Here is a 21,315-nt window from a genome sequence, read left to right on the forward strand (position 1 = left end):
TGGTGGTGGTTCTAGTGGATTAATTGGCTTTCCATGCCTTACTCTACATCATGCCCTGATCAACACAAATCCCTCATAAGAATCAGTATCTGCGGAAACAGTTGTCGGACACATTTCCCATCAGTTTAAAAATGAGCAGCAAGAAAGAAAGCCAGGTGAGAAGACTTTGTACATTGACTGTAAACATACTGGACACTTGGGGCCGATTCACTTGTGAATCTGACCTTTGATGTGTACCAGGAGCTAGGAGGCATAGATTTCACACCTACTGGATCCAGCTGATAAACTTTCCCCACAAAGGCAAATATGTACAATTCTTGGTTCTACATGGGCAATCTTTAGGAACACAGAAAAAGGACCTCCAGCTGATTGAAAACCTAACCCGTCCACAGTGACGTCTATCTTCTGAATTTTATGTGAAGCCATCGTAACCGTGGAAAAAGCTGAGAATGGCTAGAATGGCTAAACATTCCAGTGGACATGCTTAACAGGAACTGATATTCTGTTGCAAAAACAAGTGAGAGATGGGCATGGGAAATGTGTCCGTTGCATACTTTAATTGACACCGAAAGTGCATGTTATGACTCCAGAGTGGGCGTATGAGGATATTGCAGATAGCCAGAACTCATCATTAGCTAAAAAATACCAGTCCTTTCCATAACGAGAGCAGAGCTTACATATGAATGTTGAGGCTTATGTTGAACAGTGTCTTGGGAATGTTCTCCTCAGACATGTTGGGCCTCATTCTGAGGTCGGCGGTAACCTGTCGGTGCCCCCAGTGGGTTGCCGCCGAACCAGGAACACTGAATACACCGCCTGACTTCCCGGTGCCACTGGGACATTACATGTGCCAGCGGTGTGGGAAGTCAGGCAGCAGTTTCGGTAACCGCCCATTCCTGTGGAGTCACATAGGACTCCATGGGAGTGGGGAGACGGAGGCACCGTTGCTAATGGTGCCAGTGCTTCCGTCAAAAGTCTGCCTGCATGGGCCTTTGCAACCGGCAGGTCTGACCCTGCTGGGCACAACGGCCCCTGCAGTTAGACTCGTAGTGTGGTGGTCCAGAAAGAAGGGTGCCAGTAAGCTTACCGGCACCCTTGTGTCCGGTCTGCCACACTCGGAATGAGGCCCATTATGTGGTTGGAGCAGAACAATTAAAAGGAAATCCAGCAGATGTTATAGCAAATTCAGTCTAAGTTGAGATCCAAAAACCATTGCCTTGTTCAATGACATACATTTCGTTCCAATCTCCTTGGCATTGCTAATGACCCTATTGTGCTGCTTTTGCTATTTCTTTTATTAGAACATATCGAAAAATACATGTATTGTGACAAACTTATCTAGAAGTGCTTCAGAAATTCATCATTTAACTACTTCGTGCAAAAACGATTTGAGGACTAGCGCTAACATCCTCTAATGCATTTGTATGGTGTTAGAGTGCATGGAAAGAATGGCAGAGTTCTAGCAAAGCTGAGTGGTGGTCTTGTGGTCTTGCTCAAGGTATCAAGCACTTGCAGCCACCCTATCATCACTGACATTAACATTTGATGACACGCCTTCAACAACCATACAATGTTCAGTGGTCTTAACAATTTTAATGGCCAGCCTTCAAGAATAGAATCTAAAACTGGGTGGAAGACTTTTGGTGAAAATCACTCGTTTGCTTCTGGCTAACACTTTGCTTTGAAAAGTATGATTTTGTTTAGTTACCTGCCTAAAGGTGATTGGATTTTTATTCTCTTCAGGGTACCATAGTCATGCCTTTTCTGAATACTGTGCTCAACGACCCAGAACATTTTGAATACACAGGAACCTTTAACCCGAGAAACTTCCTGGAAGACGATGGCTCCTTTAAGAAGAATGAAGCTTTTATGCCATTTTCTATAGGTATGTACACACACACGCGTGGCTGGGTAATTTTTTATTGGAGTATAAATGTTTGCCACGAATATGCAGGGGAAATCAATCATAGCGAGGGAGCCCAAACCCACCAAGGCTGTTTTTCGGGGAGGGCGAGTTGTCCACTAAAATGGTGTGTTTTTGCAGAACACTTTCTGTGAAAATTGTGTAAAAAGCTACATAGTTTGCAATCGGTTTTGTAGCGTATCACATGCAAAATCCAATAGATGCGTGTAGCCAACAGTGCACATGAACATTTTCTGCTGCATTTTCATGATGCCTTTGCGCACAGCATATGCCAGTATAAAAAACATTTTCATACTGCCTGCACCCACATATGTTCATGCTGGCTGCACCAGTGTATGTCATTTTTACTGTACAAGAACATACTCCTGTTGGCTTTGCCAGTTATAAATACCATGCCACAGTAAGAAAACATGTCCAGAGTAGTAACACCAAATTAGGCCAGTCTAGCCACTTAATAACAACACTTGTCCAGTTTACTTTACCCTTTGATGCCCAGTAAGAAATGGCAGTCCACAGTAAGATAACACCTCCATACTGGCTGCAGGAATGTAGGCCTGTCTAGCCATGTACGAACACTTATCATGTTTGCTATACCTTTGATTCCCAATAAAAAAATGGTATTCAAGTAGCCAGTAACTCCTTCCTCGCCCCCAAAAAATTTGACGTCTGCTCCCCGGTCCCCTACACATGCAAGCACACACAGCATACACACTCTCATTCCACAAATACATACAACATACACTGTCTGATTCACCCGCACATTGTTACAGCATTCAGACAACCCGTTGCTTGCAAACATACATAAAAAGAAACACACAAACACACACACATTCATACACACACACCTTCATATACCCAGTCAGACAATGCTCCTTGCATGCATACACAAAAGCACATAAACATACTGTCCATACTCATTCATAACCACTTGACTTACCTGCTCGCACCATCAGCACACTACCGCCACACACGACCAGATGATCTGTCCCCTCCTCTGGGCATGTTGACTGACTTGACTGACAGGAGAGAACTCCTCACCTGCTGAGTGTGTATATATATATATATATATATATATATATTTGCAAAACCGGGAAAAAGAATTCCAATTCTCCCAGGGAGGGATGGCACTCGTGGCAAGACACAAACCGCTGGTATAAATTACTTCCTCAAATCAAACCAATGCAGTATGGCGTTTAATTCAATGTCCAGTTTTATTAGGCATCAGCCAGATTAAAAAGTGCACGGTACAACGCGTTTCGCCGCTTACTCGCGGCTTGTTCACGTACAAGTGAAACCCACAACCAACTGTGTACATATAGGTGTTTCAAGCAATTAACCAGTCTCTATGGTTCTTTGTGCCATTAGTCCTTTGTCACTCTCTAGTACCGGCATAAATTGCTTCCATGAATGGAGAGAAAACAAGGCGGCCATTTTGTAAGAGGCAAATTTGTCTTGTATAATAGAACAGAAGGAATTGTTTGTTTCTGGCTAATATGACCCAAGTGGGTTAAATCTTTTGTAAATTTGCCAGAATTTAAACTAGTATCTCTTTCACATTAATAGTCTAAGCCATGGTAACAAAAGAAATTTTATCCATTCCTGGCTGATATGACCCAAGTGGGTTAATTCTTTTATAAATTTGCCAGGATTTAGATCGATATCTCTTTCACAAGTACAAATTCGCTTCAATAGTTTTTAATTCTAAAATATCAAACATATAGTCCTAAAAAAATATTTCTAAAAAGATTTTTCATTGTTCATTTTTTACTTTTACTTTTTCTTGCACAATACACATGCCTGGAGGATTATATTAACAGGCTGTGATTCGATATAGGTGTTTGCAATAAATTTGAATACAAGCAGAATACTAAAGTGCTAAGTGCTTACAAGGTGTCATGTGCTAAAGTGCATCTATTGCTATATAAAGCAACAGGAATAAAGTGCTAGTGCATAAAATACAAAACATAGCGTAAACCAATTTCTGCTATTCAATCTGCAAACATAGATATTAAAAACAAACCACTTAGTACAAAAGTAATAAAACTAATAAAAATATGTGCATTATTATATTACAATAGAATTTAGGACAATTACACAATTTGAAAGACATGCCTATGTTTAAAATTTAAGACTCTCAATTCATGAATTTGGACTAGACAACCATAAAAACAAGAGCTGGCTAAAAAAGTTATCTAAGTGAATAAAAATTTATCTAAGTGAATAAAAATTTGACAATATGACACAATACAAAATTTAAAAAGATGTTTTTTGTGGCGAACAGACTTCATGTGGAGAGTTTAACACTTGTTAATACACCGTTTAAGATAAACTATATCGGTCCTGTGGCTCTAGGTTCCTAAATAGGTGTATAGTTCTTCATCTAAGTTGTGTCCTTTGGGTTTTTTCGATTCAAAGTCTAAAATATATTTGGTTTCTTTTTTCCGTAGATCAAGTTCTCTATTTCCTCCCCGTGGGTTGGCTTTTATATGATGTAATCCAAGAAAACTAAAACAGCCCAGTTTGCCCTGATGAGCATCTTTAAAATGAACAGCCATGGGATAGGAGGGGTCTGAGTTTTTTATGGCTCGCATATGTTGTAAAATTCTCAGCTTTAATTTGCCGATGGTACTGCCAATGTACCAACGGTTACATGGGCATAGGAGTCCATAGACCACAAACTCCGTATTGCATGTAATGTGATTTTGTAGTTCAATAACTTGTCTCGTAACCGGATGCATATAATTTGTTCTATTTAGGGCATACTTGCAGGCTTTACATTTAGTGCATTTGTAAAATCCTTTTGGATTTGTATTTAGCCAGGAACTGTTTGATATTTTTTCCACGGGGGGCAAGAAACTACTGACTAATGAATCTTTAATTGATGGAGATTTTCTGAAGGTGATGTTAATGCGATCTTTCAGGACGGTGGAAAGTACTTCATCAGATTGCAAAATATGCCAATGTTTTTGAAAAATTTGCCGAATCATATTGGCATGAGTTCCAAATGTTAAGATTAGCCTGGTTTCGTCATCCTGTTTGTCTTTCATTGTGGTACAATTAGAGGAGAGCAGAGTATTTCTATTGGAATTACGAGCTTTCAAATAGGCTCTTTCCAAAACTGATTTTGGATACCGTTGTCTGGCAAAGTTTGCAGCAGTAAGACGACACTCTTGATCAAATTTTTCAATTGTGCTGCAATTACGTTGAATCCTAACGAATTCGCCATAGGGAATACTCCACTTTAAAGACATCGGATGATTACTGGTTGCGAAAAGAGGCATATTGGAACTTGTTGGTTTCCGATGCAGTTCAGTTAAAACTTCCTTTTGATTTGTTTTCACTAACACATCCAAAAAGATCAACTGGTCTCGACTGTGAGTTTCTGTGAACTTCAAATTCATGTTATTTATGTTCAATATTTTAACAAATTCCAGCCAATCACTCTCATCTCCATTCCAAAGGATGAAGAGATCATCAATAAACCTGAGCCACAGGACCACTTGATTTGTATATTTAGTGTTGCATTCAATCCATACTAAAAACTTCTCCCACCATCCCATGGTCAAGTTAGTGTATGATGGTGCAAAACTCGTACCCATGGCCGTTCCTCTGGTTTGGTTGTAAAATTCACTATTAAACAGAAAGACGTTGTTGGTAAGGCACATCTCTATCATTTCAATTATCATTTCTCCATGTGAGAGATAGTTTAGAGATCTTGTATTTAAGAAATATTTGCAAGCCGTTTTACCATTCTCATGCTGTATAGATGTGTATAATGAGACAACGTCTAATGTGGCAAACATGTAATTTTCTTCCCACGCTATTCCTTCAATCTTACTTAGGAAATCTTTTGTGTCTCGTAGATATGATGGTAAAGTAAATACGAGGGGGAGAAGAGTCTGATCCACATATTTAGAAAGATTTTCTAATGAAGCTCCATTCAAGGTGACAATAGGACGACCAGGAGGGTTGGTGGGATGTTTGTGGATCTTGGGGAGAAAATAGATGGTTGGAATGCAGGGGAATTTATTGTACAGGAATCTGCAATCATCTTCGTCTAAAAGGCCCAAATCGGACCATTTCTTTAAAAGACATTCCACTTCAGATTGGATTCTTTCAGTTGGATTTTCTTCAAGTTTTTCATAGCAACTAGTATCTAATAGTTGTCTTTCAGCTTCTCTGATGTAATCCACTCTGTCTTGTATGACGATGTTGGTACCTTTATCAGAGGCTTTGATAACGATACTACTGATTTCTTGTATTTCTTTCAGTGTTTGTCTTTCTTTAGCAGAAAAATTAGGTTTGGCTTTGGTTGTTTTTAATCGTGCTTTTTGAAGATCATGAATCACCAAATCTTGAAAAGCTTCTAGTTTGCCACCAGGTTGGAGTAGTGGATTGAAACGTGATTTAACTTTCAATTTGCTTTTCATGGGCCAGTCAGTTTCTATATTTAACATTTCCAATGAGATTTCTGATAAGGCTTCTTCGTTTTCGTTTGTTGATTCCAGTTCTGCCAGATCAAGTAAAGCATCGAGATCCTCTATGCAAATAGCTGTTTTACCTTGAAGAACTTGTTTAGGCTTGTTTTTCGGAGGATTCAGGATAAAAAATTTCTTTAATCTAATTTTTCGCATGTATTTGTAAAAGTCAATCCTGGTTTCAGCATAATCGTATGGGAAAGTTGGACAGAAGTTAAATCCATACTGTAAGACTTTAATTTGATCCATATTGAGGGAATAGCTCGACAGATTTATGATGCTATTATCAGTATTAGTGCTGTTCTTCATTTCTGTTTTTTCTGACCAGAGCGTGTTCTTGAATTCCCATCTGGCCCGTCGTTGCTTGTTCCTTTGTCCCCTCCTTGTTTTCCTTTTCCACCACGTCCTAGCGATTTTCCCCGGCCTCTGCCTGAAAATTTCTTTGAGTTGCTGCGGCCGTCTAGTCCTAGCATTCTCATTTCGTCTAAAAAATTGGGTTTTTTTGGAGCATTTTCTTTTTCATTTTCACTAGTGGAGGTTTCAGATTCGGATGTTGTAGTAATCTCACTGGATGAGGGGGCTATATTTTCATTGCTACGATTGTTTTTACTTGAGAGATTTTTCCTTAGGTGGTCGAATCTCCGAGCAAAGGTGTACACTCTACCTTTTTCGTAATCTTCTTTGTCACGAAGAAATTTTCTTTGTTTACGTTGTTTGATTTCTTCTTCAAAGGTTTTGAGATTCGTTTCCATGTTGCTTCTCAATTTTTTGCCCTCTTCACTCGCTGGTAACTGAGATAGCTGTTCATTAATCTCTTCCATTTGAGATAGCGTTTTCTCTCTATCTTTACGTGCATATTTTATCAGGATATTCAAGAATTGCCCTGAGCATCCATTGGTAGAGTCCCCCCACTCTTTGAGCATTTCCGGATCTTGATCCTCAAAAGATGGTGAGATTAAAATTCTAAGACCCCGTGGGATTCTGCCAACATCCAAATAATTTTGGAGGGAATGTTCCTCCCACCATTTGCTTACTTCCTTTTTCTCTAATTTGTCCAATTTTTTGAGTAGGCTGATTTCATTTTTGTCCACAATGTTGTTCTCGACTATGTTAGAAGCCGGTGTGTTAATTTGTAAAGTCTCACAAAATAAAGTCTGGGCCTGTTCACGACGTGCCTTTTCTCTATCTGTTTGTGATGCCATAATTTGCAGACAGTATACTGGGATAAACTGCTTGGGAAAGTCCAAATCCAATTATAAGTTGGGTTTGCTGGAGGAATGAATTTGTTAAATTCAAGCGTTTGTTGTGTATTGCCAAATACACTTTCCTTGGAAGTGTAAATCTCTTGCAGACACATATACGGACGTGAATACAGGGATGAACGGGGAGCCAGAAGAGAAAGTCTTACCGCAGTTTCAGGATTCGCGTAAATCCTCCGATGTACGCGGGAACCTCCGCTGCTGCAGACGACCTCAAACGGCTACACCCGCTCTCTCCTGCGTTCAGCTGTACGACGTCCGGGTCTGGAGCGTTGTAAAGGAAGTCCGTAAAGAGACTCGATACTCCCTTCGCATCAAAGTTTGGAGCGGTGCACATCCAGCGCCTGCCTCATGGCGCGGCGTCTATTTGCAAAACCGGGAAAAAGAATTCCAATTCTCCCAGGGAGGGATGGCACTCGTGGCAAGACACAAACCGCTGGTATAAATTACTTCCTCAAATCAAACCAATGCAGTATGGCGTTTAATTCAATGTCCAGTTTTATTAGGCATCAGCCAGATTAAAAAGTGCACGGTACAACGCGTTTCGCCGCTTACTCGCGGCTTGTTCACGTACAAGTGAAACCCACAACCAACTGTGTACATATAGGTGTTTCAAGCAATTAACCAGTCTCTATGGTTCTTTGTGCCATTAGTCCTTTGTCACTCTCTAGTACCGGCATAAATTGCTTCCATGAATGGAGAGAAAACAAGGCGGCCATTTTGTAAGAGGCAAATTTGTCTTGTATAATAGAACAGAAGGAATTGTTCTTAGAATTTTAATCTCACCATCTTTTGAGGATCAAGATCCGGAAATGCTCAAAGAGTGGGGGGACTCTACCAATGGATGCTCAGGGCAATTCTTGAATATCCTGATAAAATATGCACGTAAAGATAGAGAGAAAACGCTATCTCAAATGGAAGAGATTAATGAACAGCTATCTCAGTTACCAGCGAGTGAAGAGGGCAAAAAATTGAGAAGCAACATGGAAACGAATCTCAAAACCTTTGAAGAAGAAATCAAACAACGTAAACAAAGAAAATTTCTTCGTGACAAAGAAGATTACGAAAAAGGTAGAGTGTACACCTTTGCTCGGAGATTCGACCACCTAAGGAAAAATCTCTCAAGTAAAAACAATCGTAGCAATGAAAATATAGCCCCCTCATCCAGTGAGATTACTACAACATCCGAATCTGAAACCTCCACTAGTGAAAATGAAAAAGAAAATGCTCCAAAAAAACCCAATTTTTTAGACGAAATGAGAATGCTAGGACTAGACGGCCGCAGCAACTCAAAGAAATTTTCAGGCAGAGGCCGGGGAAAATCGCTAGGACGTGGTGGAAAAGGAAAACAAGGAGGGGACAAAGGAACAAGCAACGACGGGCCAGATGGGAATTCAAGAACACGCTCTGGTCAGAAAAAACAGAAATGAAGAACAGCACTAATACTGATAATAGCATCATAAATCTGTCGAGCTATTCCCTCAATATGGATCAAATTAAAGTCTTACAGTATGGATTTAACTTCTGTCCAACTTTCCCATACGATTATGCTGAAACCAGGATTGACTTTTACAAATACATGCGAAAAATTAGATTAAAGAAATTTTTTATCCTGAATCCTCCGAAAAACAAGCCTAAACAAGTTCTTCAAGGTAAAACAGCTATTTGCATAGAGGATCTCGATGCTTTACTTGATCTGGCAGAACTGGAATCAACAAACGAAAACGAAGAAGCCTTATCAGAAATCTCATTGGAAATGTTAAATATAGAGACTGACTGGCCCATGAAAAGCAAATTGAAAGTTAAATCACGTTTCAATCCACTACTCCAACCTGGTGGCAAACTAGAAGCTTTTCAAGATTTGGTGATTCATGATCTTCAAAAAGCACGATTAAAAACAACCAAAGCCAAACCTAATTTTTCTACTAAAGAAAGACAAACACTGAAAGAAATACAAGAAATCAGTAGTATCGTTATCAAAGCCTCTGATAAAGGTACCAACATCGTCATACAAGACAGAGTGGATTACATCAGAGAAGCTGAAAGACAACTATTAGATACTAGTTGCTATGAAAAACTTGAAGAAAATCCAACTGAAAGAATCCAATCTGAAGTGGAATGTCTTTTAAAGAAATGGTCCGATTTGGGCCTTTTAGACAAAGATGATTGCAGATTCCTGTACAATAAATTCCCCTGCATTCCAACCATCTATTTTCTCCCCAAGATCCACAAACATCCCACCAACCCTCCTGGTCGTCCTATTGTCACCTTGAATGGAGCTTCATTAGAAAATCTTTCTAAATATGTGGATCAGACTCTTCTCCCCCTCGTATTTACTTTACCATCATATCTACGAGACACAAAAGATTTCCTAAGTAAGATTGAAGGAATAGCGTGGGAAGAAAATTACATGTTTGCCACATTAGACGTTGTCTCATTATACACATCTATACAGCATGAGAATGGTAAAACGGCTTGCAAATATTTCTTAAATACAAGATCTCTAAACTATCTCTCACATGGAGAAATGATAATTGAAATGATAGAGATGTGCCTTACCAACAACGTCTTTCTGTTTAATAGTGAATTTTACAACCAAACCAGAGGAACGGCCATGGGTACGAGTTTTGCACCATCATACGCTAACTTGACCATGGGATGGTGGGAGAAGTTTTTAGTATGGATTGAATGCAACACTAAATATACAAATCAAGTGGTCCTGTGGCTCAGGTTTATTGATGATCTCTTCATCCTTTGGAATGGAGATGAGAGTGATTGGCTGGAATTTGTTAAAATATTGAACATAAATAACATGAATTTGAAGTTCACAGAAACTCACAGTCGAGACCAGTTGATCTTTTTGGATGTGTTAGTGAAAACAAATCAAAAGGAAGTTTTAACTGAACTGCATCGGAAACCAACAAGTTCCAATATGCCTCTTTTCGCAACCAGTAATCATCCGATGTCTTTAAAGTGGAGTATTCCCTATGGCGAATTCGTTAGGATTCGACGTAATTGCAGCACAATTGAAAAATTTGATCAAGAGTGTCGTCTTACTGCTGCAAACTTTGCCAGACAACGGTATCCAAAATCAGTTTTGGAAAGAGCCTATTTGAAAGCTCGTAATTCCAATAGAAATACTCTGCTCTCCTCTAATTGTACCACAATGAAAGACAAACAGGATGACGAAACCAGGCTAATCTTAACATTTGGAACTCATGCCAATATGATTCGGCAAATTTTTCAAAAACATTGGCATATTTTGCAATCTGATGAAGTACTTTCCACCGTCCTGAAAGATCGCATTAACATCACCTTCAGAAAATCTCCATCAATTAAAGATTCATTAGTCAGTAGTTTCTTGCCCCCCGTGGAAAAAATATCAAACAGTTCCTGGCTAAATACAAATCCAAAAGGATTTTACAAATGCACTAAATGTAAAGCCTGCAAGTATGCCCTAAATAGAACAAATTATATGCATCCGGTTACGAGACAAGTTATTGAACTACAAAATCACATTACATGCAATACGGAGTTTGTGGTCTATGGACTCCTATGCCCATGTAACCGTTGGTACATTGGCAGTACCATCGGCAAATTAAAGCTGAGAATTTTACAACATATGCGAGCCATAAAAAACTCAGACCCCTCCTATCCCATGGCTGTTCATTTTAAAGATGCTCATCAGGGCAAACTGGGCTGTTTTAGTTTTCTTGGATTACATCATATAAAAGCCAACCCACGGGGAGGAAATAGAGAACTTGATCTACGGAAAAAAGAAACCAAATATATTTTAGACTTTGAATCGAAAAAACCCAAAGGACACAACTTAGATGAAGAACTATACACCTATTTAGGAACCTAGAGCCACAGGACCGATATAGTTTATCTTGAACGGTGTATTAACAAGTGTTAAACTCTCCACATGAAGTCTGTTCGCCACAAAAAACATCTTTTTAAATTTTGTATTGTGTCATATTGTCAAATTTTTATTCACTTAGATAAATTTTTATTCACTTAGATAACTTTTTTAGCCAGCTCTTGTTTTTATGGTTGTCTAGTCCAAATTCATGAATTGAGAGTCTTAAATTTTAAACATAGGCATGTCTTTCAAATTGTGTAATTGTCCTAAATTCTATTGTAATATAATAATGCACATATTTTTATTAGTTTTATTACTTTTGTACTAAGTGGTTTGTTTTTAATATCTATGTTTGCAGATTGAATAGCAGAAATTGGTTTACGCTATGTTTTGTATTTTATGCACTAGCACTTTATTCCTGTTGCTTTATATAGCAATAGATGCACTTTAGCACATGACACCTTGTAAGCACTTAGCACTTTAGTATTCTGCTTGTATTCAAATTTATTGCAAACACCTATATCGAATCACAGCCTGTTAATATAATCCTCCAGGCATGTGTATTGTGCAAGAAAAAGTAAAAGTAAAAAATGAACAATGAAAAATCTTTTTAGAAATATTTTTTTAGGACTATATGTTTGATATTTTAGAATTAAAAACTATTGAAGCGAATTTGTACTTGTGAAAGAGATATCGATCTAAATCCTGGCAAATTTATAAAAGAATTAACCCACTTGGGTCATATCAGCCAGGAATGGATAAAATTTCTTTTGTTACCATGGCTTAGACTATTAATGTGAAAGAGATACTAGTTTAAATTCTGGCAAATTTACAAAAGATTTAACCCACTCAGCACACAAAATCAACAGGTGTCTGGGTCGCATGCAACATCAGCACACAAGGAAAAGCACAAACAGACAATAAAATAAAAGTCTGTTTAATTAGGACAATGTCCCCACATGAGATAACAGTAAAGCTACAGCGACGCGTTTCATGCCTCGTCTTGGCACTTGATCACACACAACAATACCATTGGTGCATTTAAAAAGAGAAGTCACCTACTCATGGTATTGCACAATACCCATATATTACTGAGTGAACAAAACAGCCATTTTGTGTGATGTTCGCCATATACATCAAGCCATCATTTCCATCCATAGTAGCACAATTCTGTAAAGAAAAACAATGTAACCGTTACTATAACCATAATTTATGTCATCTCAATGATTTAATAATCATGCACATATCTAAAATATGGTCACGGCCAATATTCGCACCAGCTACAATTGTGCCTGCATGTCATTAATACAATGAACCCGTCCCCTATCCAAAGCGTGCCGCCATCACCCCCAATTCAAAATGGCTTGAACCGCTAGTGCGTCACTATGATTTATGTGCATACATCAAATGCATATAATAATGGCTTGAGAGACATAAAAAAGAAAAGACATACTGCCCCATCACGAGTTTGATGGTAACACTTAAATGTGGCTATTACCGTTGGATTTAAGTGTGCACCAAAGCCGTGGCTTTGGCAGGATTTACCCGCAATTTTGCCGATTTTCGGTGCTATTACCGTGCGCTAATAGGCCAGCGCTGAAAATTCCCTGTTGGGCCCAATCGGGAATGGGGAATTCCCAAATGGGCCCAATGGGGAATTACCGTTCCCGCCAAACCCGTGATCCGGCACTGATCGCACCGGGGGTTTGGCAGTAACGCTAGTAGCCCAGGCGGTAATACCAGCGGGGATACCACCCAACTCAAGATGAAGCCCTACAGTGTCCAGTAAAACCCAGCCTAGCATGGGTGGAATAGAAAATAAATGGTCCGTGCCAATTGCAGTAAGCAGACGACACACTCAAGTCAAGGACACACGTTCAAAGCAAATACCAGGTTTAAAACATCAAATCCTGCTTTAAAATGCACAGTGCAGTAGCTGCCAATGTTTCATTAAAGTGCATGAGAACTCGGATCAAATTGGCTGTAAAAGTGCATAATGCAGAAATTAATTAAACTACCTCTACTCCATAGAGGCAAGTTGCCTACAGTTGTACGTTCGGCACAGAAATGAACCATGCACAGGTATATCAGGCCAACATGCTAAGTGCAACCCAGCATAAGCAACTGAATACAACGATTCAATCCTAAATGTGAATCCCAGTTCTCTCTCTCCATATATATGTTTTCCATGGCCTGCGGTAGCGGCCATGTAGTTATGGTTAAGTTGCTAAACGCATAGGAAGAGCACTTTTTGGGCGGCTTATAACTTTGGTCCCCCTGGACGAACCCTCACCAAACTTTGGGAAAAAAAGTATATGGCCCACTCTGATTTTATTTGCAAAGTTTGGTGAGGTTTGGTCAAGGGGCGGGGGGGCAAAGTTATAGGGGGGTGCCAAAATTTATTTTTTCCCATAGACTGAATGGAGAAGAAATTTGCTCACGCCTACAGCCCAAACCGCTGGCCGGATTTTCACCAAATTTGCGGCAGGAGCGGTGGCTTGGCCTCAAAAGCATGCTTTTGTAAATTTGGTGGAAATCTGTCCAGTAGTTTTTTTAAAAAATGACCAAAAAGTAGGTCCAAAAAAATGTGTGATATCTATGTCCGGTCCTCGGACACATTTCCCTGTTCGCTCCGCGGACAGGACACCGGTTGGTCAATCGGCTTGCGTCGTGTCCACGGACATGTGACGTGTTCGCCGATTGGTTGAGGTGAAGTGTGTGGTGCGTCACATTCTCTCGATGTGCCCACCATGTTGGATCCGCGGACATCTGCAGACAGCACGGCGTGGAACTGAGCATAAATCCAATTTTGGGGAGTGTGTGCGGGAGTGAGGGATGGGTCAAATGCTGTGTTTGTTTAGGTGGGAGAAGGCTGTGATGTGATTGCGGTGTTTTTGGGTAGTTATTAGAGCATTGGGTGAAGAGGGTATGTTTTGAAGAGTTTGTACATTGGTTGTAATTATTGTTTTAGAATGTTAATTGAAGTGGATAGGTTTTGAGGTGGTTGTGTTATGTTTTTGGGTTGAGATCATTTGGCAGGTGTTTGCTTCCATGGCTGTGTTATGCTGCAGTGGTTGTGGCCAGGGCAGGCTCTAGGCCCTGGCCACAACCACCACAGCATAACACACCTTGTTAGCAAACGTTTTGACTGTGGTTTGCTGGCTGCTTAGGGGATATGTTTTCAAAGGTTTGTGTACTGATTGGCAGCAGTGTAATAGTGTTTATAGGATAGTGAGATGATGTGTATAAGTTGGTTTGTTGGATTCTGTTCAGAATGTTGGTATTGAAGATTCAAGGCATTTTGGGTTGTATTTATTGGTCAGGTGTTCGTTTGCATGGGTGTGTTATGTTGCAGCATAACACACCTTGTTAGCAAACATTTTAACTATGGTATGTTGGCTGCTTAGGGGATTTGTTTTCAAAGGTTTGTGTACTGATTGGTAGTAGTGTAATAGTGTTTATAGGATAGTGAGAATATGTGTATTAGTTGGTTAGTTGGTTTGTTGGATTGTGTTCAGAATGTTGGTATTGAAGACTAGGTATTTTGGGTTGTGTTTATTGGTCAGGTGTTCATTTGCATGGGTGTGTTATATTGCAGTGTTTGTGAGTCCAATCATTATATACTTACTTTTTCCTTTGTTGAGGCTGTATGTAGAGTTTTGGCCAGGCCATTCAGTTAAGACTGTAGGGTTTGGCCACAAGCACTGCAGCATAAGATACCCATGGAAGGAAACATTTTGGTTTGTGGTCTATGGTCAGGTGTTTGCTTAAATGGGGTTGTTATGCTGCGGTGTGTGTGAGTCTAATCATTATATACTTACTGTTTTACTTTTTGTGGTTGTATGCTGTTTTTTCATGACATGGGTAATTGGAGCAGACATTCTTTTTCAATCTCTGTGATAAAAGAAAATATCACATGTTAGTGTAGGTAGTTTATAACAAGTTATTGCATTGCATAGTAGACATTTCTGTATTTTGTCGACCCTCATAGCTAGTACTTTAGAAGTACTATAGTTCAAACCAGTGTACTGTGCAATTTGCTCAGTTCCTGTGTTTGTTCATTAAATTATTGGCTTTGTGGGAAAAAAAATCCATGCTTGATTAAAAAAAAACCTTTCTACGTCATGGTACAATATATTTCTTTGGTTGCTTTCCATAAGAGGAATTGAAAAGATGTATATTTTTTGGTTTCGAAGTGGTGGTAGTATTTTTGCAATTAGATACCACTTGGTGTATTCTAACTGTTTCTTTTTTGTTGCGTTTTACCAGTATTCTTTTATGCGTTTGTTTGTTGCAGATTTTTGGGGCAGTACCTGTTGGCGTATTCTAACTGTTTATTTCTTGTTTCATTTTAGTGATATTCATTTATCTGTTTGCTTGTTACAGAATCTTGGGACAGTTAGTTACCTGGTGGTGTATTCTAATTGTTGATAGTTTTGAAGTTGAAGATTTGTTGATGTTCATACTCAGATTAGTTACTAAATTTTGGTTTTAGGAATATTAAGTAAGCGTTTACAAGATTTGCTGGTAATCTCTGTTTTAGAGCAATGGTAGTATCATTACATTCGAACCATCCGCAATTCTTTTTTATATATGCAGTGTAGTGACCTGCATTGGTTGTGACTCCTGCGTGGTAGATTATACCTACCGTTGTGAAGGTTTTCTTACCAAGTGATACTTGTCCATGTGTGAATCCTGTCAGCTTGCAGTTGTTTTTGGTACCATCTGCATTGTAACGTTAAAGCATTACCATTACGTATTTACTATGTGTCTGTATTTTTAAGGTGGAGCGATTATCTGAATTGCAGGTAGTACATAATCTGCCATGGTTTGCATTTTGTACAAGGTGCTGAAATGGAATGGATTCACAGTTAGGTATGCCACATGGCTGCAAAGAGTGCATGTATGTTTCCACATGTATGAAATCTGGAAGATTTCATTTATAGGTATGTTTTTGTTTTCCAGTACTTGTAGTAAGTACATTAGAATTTCTTGTGGATCTTCTTGTGTGTTTATAGTGAATTTGACCATTCCAGCACAGTAGTCCAATTCCTGCCTTATGGTTGCATTTCTGTGAAGGACTAACATTTGCAGACATAATTGGTCTGTCCCGGTGAAGTAAATGTTTTCAATAATTGGTGGCAATTAGAATAGAATATTGATTGCTACATTTGCAAAGCAATTTACACCAGTTGTATTTGAAAATTTGAATGGACCTGATAGTTCTGTGTCCAAGTCATTTGTTTGGAGTGCGGGTTGTTTCTTTGAAGAAGTAGTTGACTTTGTTTGTGCACTTGAACCTTCTTTGGTTGTGACCATTGAAGTATTAGCTTCTTTTAATTTCATTGGTGGAATTGCTGTGAGATCCTGCATAATTTGAGTCTGAAGTAGTTTTCTTTTACACAATTTTGCTTTTTGAGGAACAGGATAGTTTTTAAGATGGGGGCGTAGAGTGAACGCAGTCTGTTGTATTCTGGAATGCAAGGAATATCAGCATTTACTTTACTTGCTTCAAAGTTGATTGGAAATAGTCCATCAAGTGTACATAAGCGTGTTAGTGCTACATAGCTCATGCCATCTTTAAACACTGTGCTACCAATATCTATAAAGACCTTGTGATTTGTGAATGGTGACTGTGTATGCTAGAGTTAGAGAAAATTGTTCTCTTGCTACATACATGTCTTTGAAAAGAAGGAAGCAGGATGTTGAGCATCCTATCCTTTTAACTTCTGATAGTTTGTCAAAAAGAATATTGACAAACTGAATGTTGTTGTCACGTGGGTATGTTTTGAAAGCCAACAACTGTAACAAGTGCTACATTTACTAGTCATTGGTCCACGTCAAGGTTACGTTTCAGCATTACTCTACAGTTTAAAGATTATTTTAATATTTCCTCCAAACCAGCTGTGTTTGAGATAGAGTTTTCTAAGGTATTTAGCCTTATTGTGGCTTGCTCACACATGGGTAGTGTCATACCATGCACGTCAAGTTTGTCTGTGGAGCAAATTTGAACTATTGGTTGCATTTCTTTTTTCAACATTGTTCCATTGAATTGTGAACAGCTTGCAAGAGATGGCATCAAGGTCATACAGTTTACATTTTTGTGTGCTAATTTTTCCATGAAATCAGTAGCACATGACTTATGGTCATAGAGTACATGGGTGTGCCTTATTTTTAATATAGATTGTGCTTCTTGAGATAGTACACCAACTCTAACACTTTTTAAAATGTTGGCGTATGTGAGGTCTGCAGACTAACACATGTTTTCAGTAAATTCTTTGTATTGGAAATGTTGCCAAAGGTTGACATTTCCTATGCTGCCAAGAGTTTTGTAGCATAATTTGTGCCCTAAGGTTTTAAAAATAAGTTCACCTCTAACTCGTGTTAATTGAAGAAGATCTCCGAAAACTATAATGTGTTTTCCTCCAAAGAGTTCTTCATAGGCGGTTTTCAGGGTCTCTTGTAATCTGAGGTGAATGAAGGCTGACATTAGATTGGAAACCATGCTTACCTAATCTATTAGCAGCATTTTAATTTGTTTGAAAACTCTGCGTAGTTCCATTGCCGCTTCTGGAGAAAGTTTGTAATAGTCTAAACTTGTTTTGGTGTTCTACTGGAACGAGTAGTAATCGGTGTAAAGTGACATTGCCTATGCTGTAGGCAGCTAAACCTGTGGGGGCAGACACAACAGCTGATAGTTGGTTGTTTGTCAGTTGTTGGAGGAACTTGCTGATGATTTTGATTAAGAATGTTTTGCCTGAACCAGCTTGACCATTCACGTATAGCAGTATAGGTTTGTAGTCTTGACAGGTACCAGTTTTTGTTTCATAGTGCACACCATGTTCAATTTGTTTTGTTATTTCTAGGAAAATGCTACGCTGCTCATTGTTTAATTGTGATTTTAGTAGAGCAAAGTCTTCTGGAGATTGCTCATACTGACACATGGTGTTTTCTACTTCAGACATGGCTAATTCTGCCTCATTTGCTATTAGTGGCTGTCCAAGTGGTTCTTGGCTTCCTGTTACAGAAGGTTGACTGCTGTCAGGAATGTCCACATCTTGTTGCTCCTCGAGTTCTTTTTCTTGTTGCTGTTCATTGTGAAACATTGTTTTGTACTGTGTAAAGTTTATGTCTGTTATAGTGCTTTCATTTGCTTTGAAAGCGTCTTCATAAGAGTCAGAGGTATCTCGTAAATCTTCTTTTCTCCATGGTTTAAAAAGTTGAAGCAGGGACATGTAATACAGTTCTTTATGTTGAGGAGTTTTTAATGACAATTTCATATGATTAATTAAGCTTTGTTTGGTAAGTTTCACTAAGCTGCCTTCACAATTTTCCACTTTGTATCTACCTTTCTTATCATGTGGTTTAATATTATTTTTGTATGTGAAGTTTTGGGCTATGTGGTATAGACATATGGTTTCCAAAGTGGTACTCCTGTTTGGGTAGTATGTGTCTAGTAAGCTGTTTTTCAAAATGTCTTGGCTGTTGGGATCATTTTTGGCTATTGTTGCTCTGTCTTCATATGACTTGAGAACTCTTTTTCTAGATTTAGCAGGACCAAGTCTTAGCCATACTATATTTTCAGATTTTCCATACAAGGCAGTACCGGTTAAACGGTCTGCAGCTTCATAGCAGCCACATTCTCTATGGGAAAACATTTTTATGACTAAGGTGTACAATTTTTGTGATAGAGTTTTGTCAGATGATATGTCATCCCACAGTTCTTTGAGCTCTGTTTATTCTGCATTGGTTAAGTAGGCTGTGGCATATCGTGCAACTGCAGTGGAATTGTCTGCAATGTACTGAACATCTATATTTGCATTCCATAGGAGGGCAATGAATTGCATTGTAATCATTGATGTATTTTGATCCTTCTGTTCTTTTTATGTAATATGTGTTCTTAGGTGATTTACCTTTGACACTATGTCTAACTGAAGACATGAAGTTGTTTACTTGACCTGTTGTTGAAACAGGTCTAGGGAAACCAAAGCGGCATTTGGTGTAGTATTTCCCTTTGTTTTTATATTTGCGACAACAATACTTCCCACATTTGTGTCTTTGAAATTGTAACATTTTTGCAAAGGGATTTCACAAGTGACATATTTTTGGATGAACTGCTAAACAATGGCATCACTGTTCTGACCAAATTTAGGAGCATTTTTAATCCACAAAAGCATGTGGATGCGTGGTGCTCCTCTGGCTTGGTTTTCTTTTCTACAAAAGAAGTGTTGCACATCTCCTAGGAGAGGAACAGTTTTATTACAAATGAAGAGTAGCATAGCAATGAAGCCATGATGGAAATATATTGATACATTTACAGGATCTAGAGGGCAAAGTTCTCCTGTTGTTTTTATATCTATATTTGTTTTGTTTTTGTTTGCTATGCATAGGAAATCATGTACATCTTCCCATGCATATTCTGAACAACTTAATGTCACAAACCAATTGGGTGGGCCAAGGTTTCTTATCATACAGCGTACATCTGCATGAAGTTGGAACCAGTATTCTTTTGTGCCACGCATGTTTGCTAAAAGATTTGTAATGCTTGACTGTAAAACTTCCTCTTTTTCTTGCACTTTTTGTAGTAAATGCATAGCTGACACATTTCGAAAATTGGTACCTGATTTTAATGTGTGTGCAACTCCGTAGCATAGACTTGCTAGTTCACTTTCAAAGAGAAGGTGGAATATGTATTCCATGTTTTGTCTGAATCTGAGGTCTTCACAATACATTTGTAAAGAGTGGTATTCTGATGCTATTATTTGTGTGGGTCTTTCATCGTACCTTCCTCCTTTTCCAGTAGGAAAGAGTAGAAGAAAGGCTAGTGCTTCTATACTTTTTTCTCCATATGCTGATTGGAGATCCTTTGGCTTGTCGCATTTGGTAAGTTTCCAGGGCATCATCTATGGTGTCTTTAGAGTATAATGGGTGAATTGTATAATGGTCTAAAATATTGGATTCTGTAGTAGGATCTAGAAGTTGAAATTGACCAGTTCCTGACGAGTCTTGAATTATTTCGGTGGTTTCCCTCAGGTTTTCTTCAATATTTATTTCTTTGTAGTATTCATTGTTGTCTTTTAGATATTGCGTAAGTCCACGAGTTGTTGCCAAATTTGTTTGTCTTTTGTAGGTACGCCATTTACTAAGATAATCAAAGATTGATCTATTGGACGTTCCATTCTCAGAGTGTGTACATTTTCTTTGAGATCTAATGGCAAATAAACTACTTTGCCACGAATGCCTTTCAGTAATTCGGAGGGAGGTAGTTTTGTTCTTTTTGGTTGACGGCATATTATTGCTTGAAATGAGTGCACTGTTTGAATTATGATGCTTTCATACAAGTTAAGTTGTTGCAGTGGTTTTGGTAGTGGGAATAATTCCAAGTTATTTATGATAGCACGTGTAGGTATTTGGTTGTTGTCATGTTTTGCAGTGCAGTAACTGCAAAGTATTAAGGGGTTAGTAATTTTGTATTTGTTTTCTGCTATAAGATAGAGAGCTAATTGGAACTACTTAGAATCTTCATTGTCTTCTATTTTGTACATTATGTTTACAGTTTTTGTGCTATTCTTATAAAAGTTCCTGCGGCAACACACACACACATTGTTTGGTACTTCAGCAGATGTGTTTTTAAACTTTAGTATTTATTTTTTGTATGTGTGTAGTAGAAGGTTGCCATCTGTAAAGTTGTTGCTAGTCTGTTCTAAAGCTATTGGATTTTGTAAGTGGCTTTCACTTCCAAAATATTTTCTCTGGATATGCTCTTGTCATGATGCCTACCTCCAAGGAGCC

The 21,315-nt window shown here is 38.6% G+C and overlaps 1 protein-coding gene across 1 annotated transcript in view; it reads left to right on the forward strand.

The window, feature by feature from the left end:
* LOC138566906 (cytochrome P450 2H2-like) overlaps window positions 1-21,315 on the forward strand; it is a 370,699-nt gene that overhangs the window by 301,540 nt on the left and 47,844 nt on the right. Inside the window, exon 8 of the mRNA XM_069644634.1 lies at window positions 1,744-1,885. Within this exon, the coding sequence (XP_069500735.1) occupies window positions 1,744-1,885 (142 nt within the window). The remainder of the gene's footprint in view (window positions 1-1,743; window positions 1,886-21,315) is intronic.

Source organism: Ambystoma mexicanum, chromosome 2p (genome assembly GCF_040938575.1).
Source record: "Ambystoma mexicanum isolate Mex_15411 chromosome 2p, UKY_AmexF1_1, whole genome shotgun sequence".
NCBI classification, from domain to species: domain Eukaryota; kingdom Metazoa; phylum Chordata; class Amphibia; order Caudata; family Ambystomatidae; genus Ambystoma; species Ambystoma mexicanum.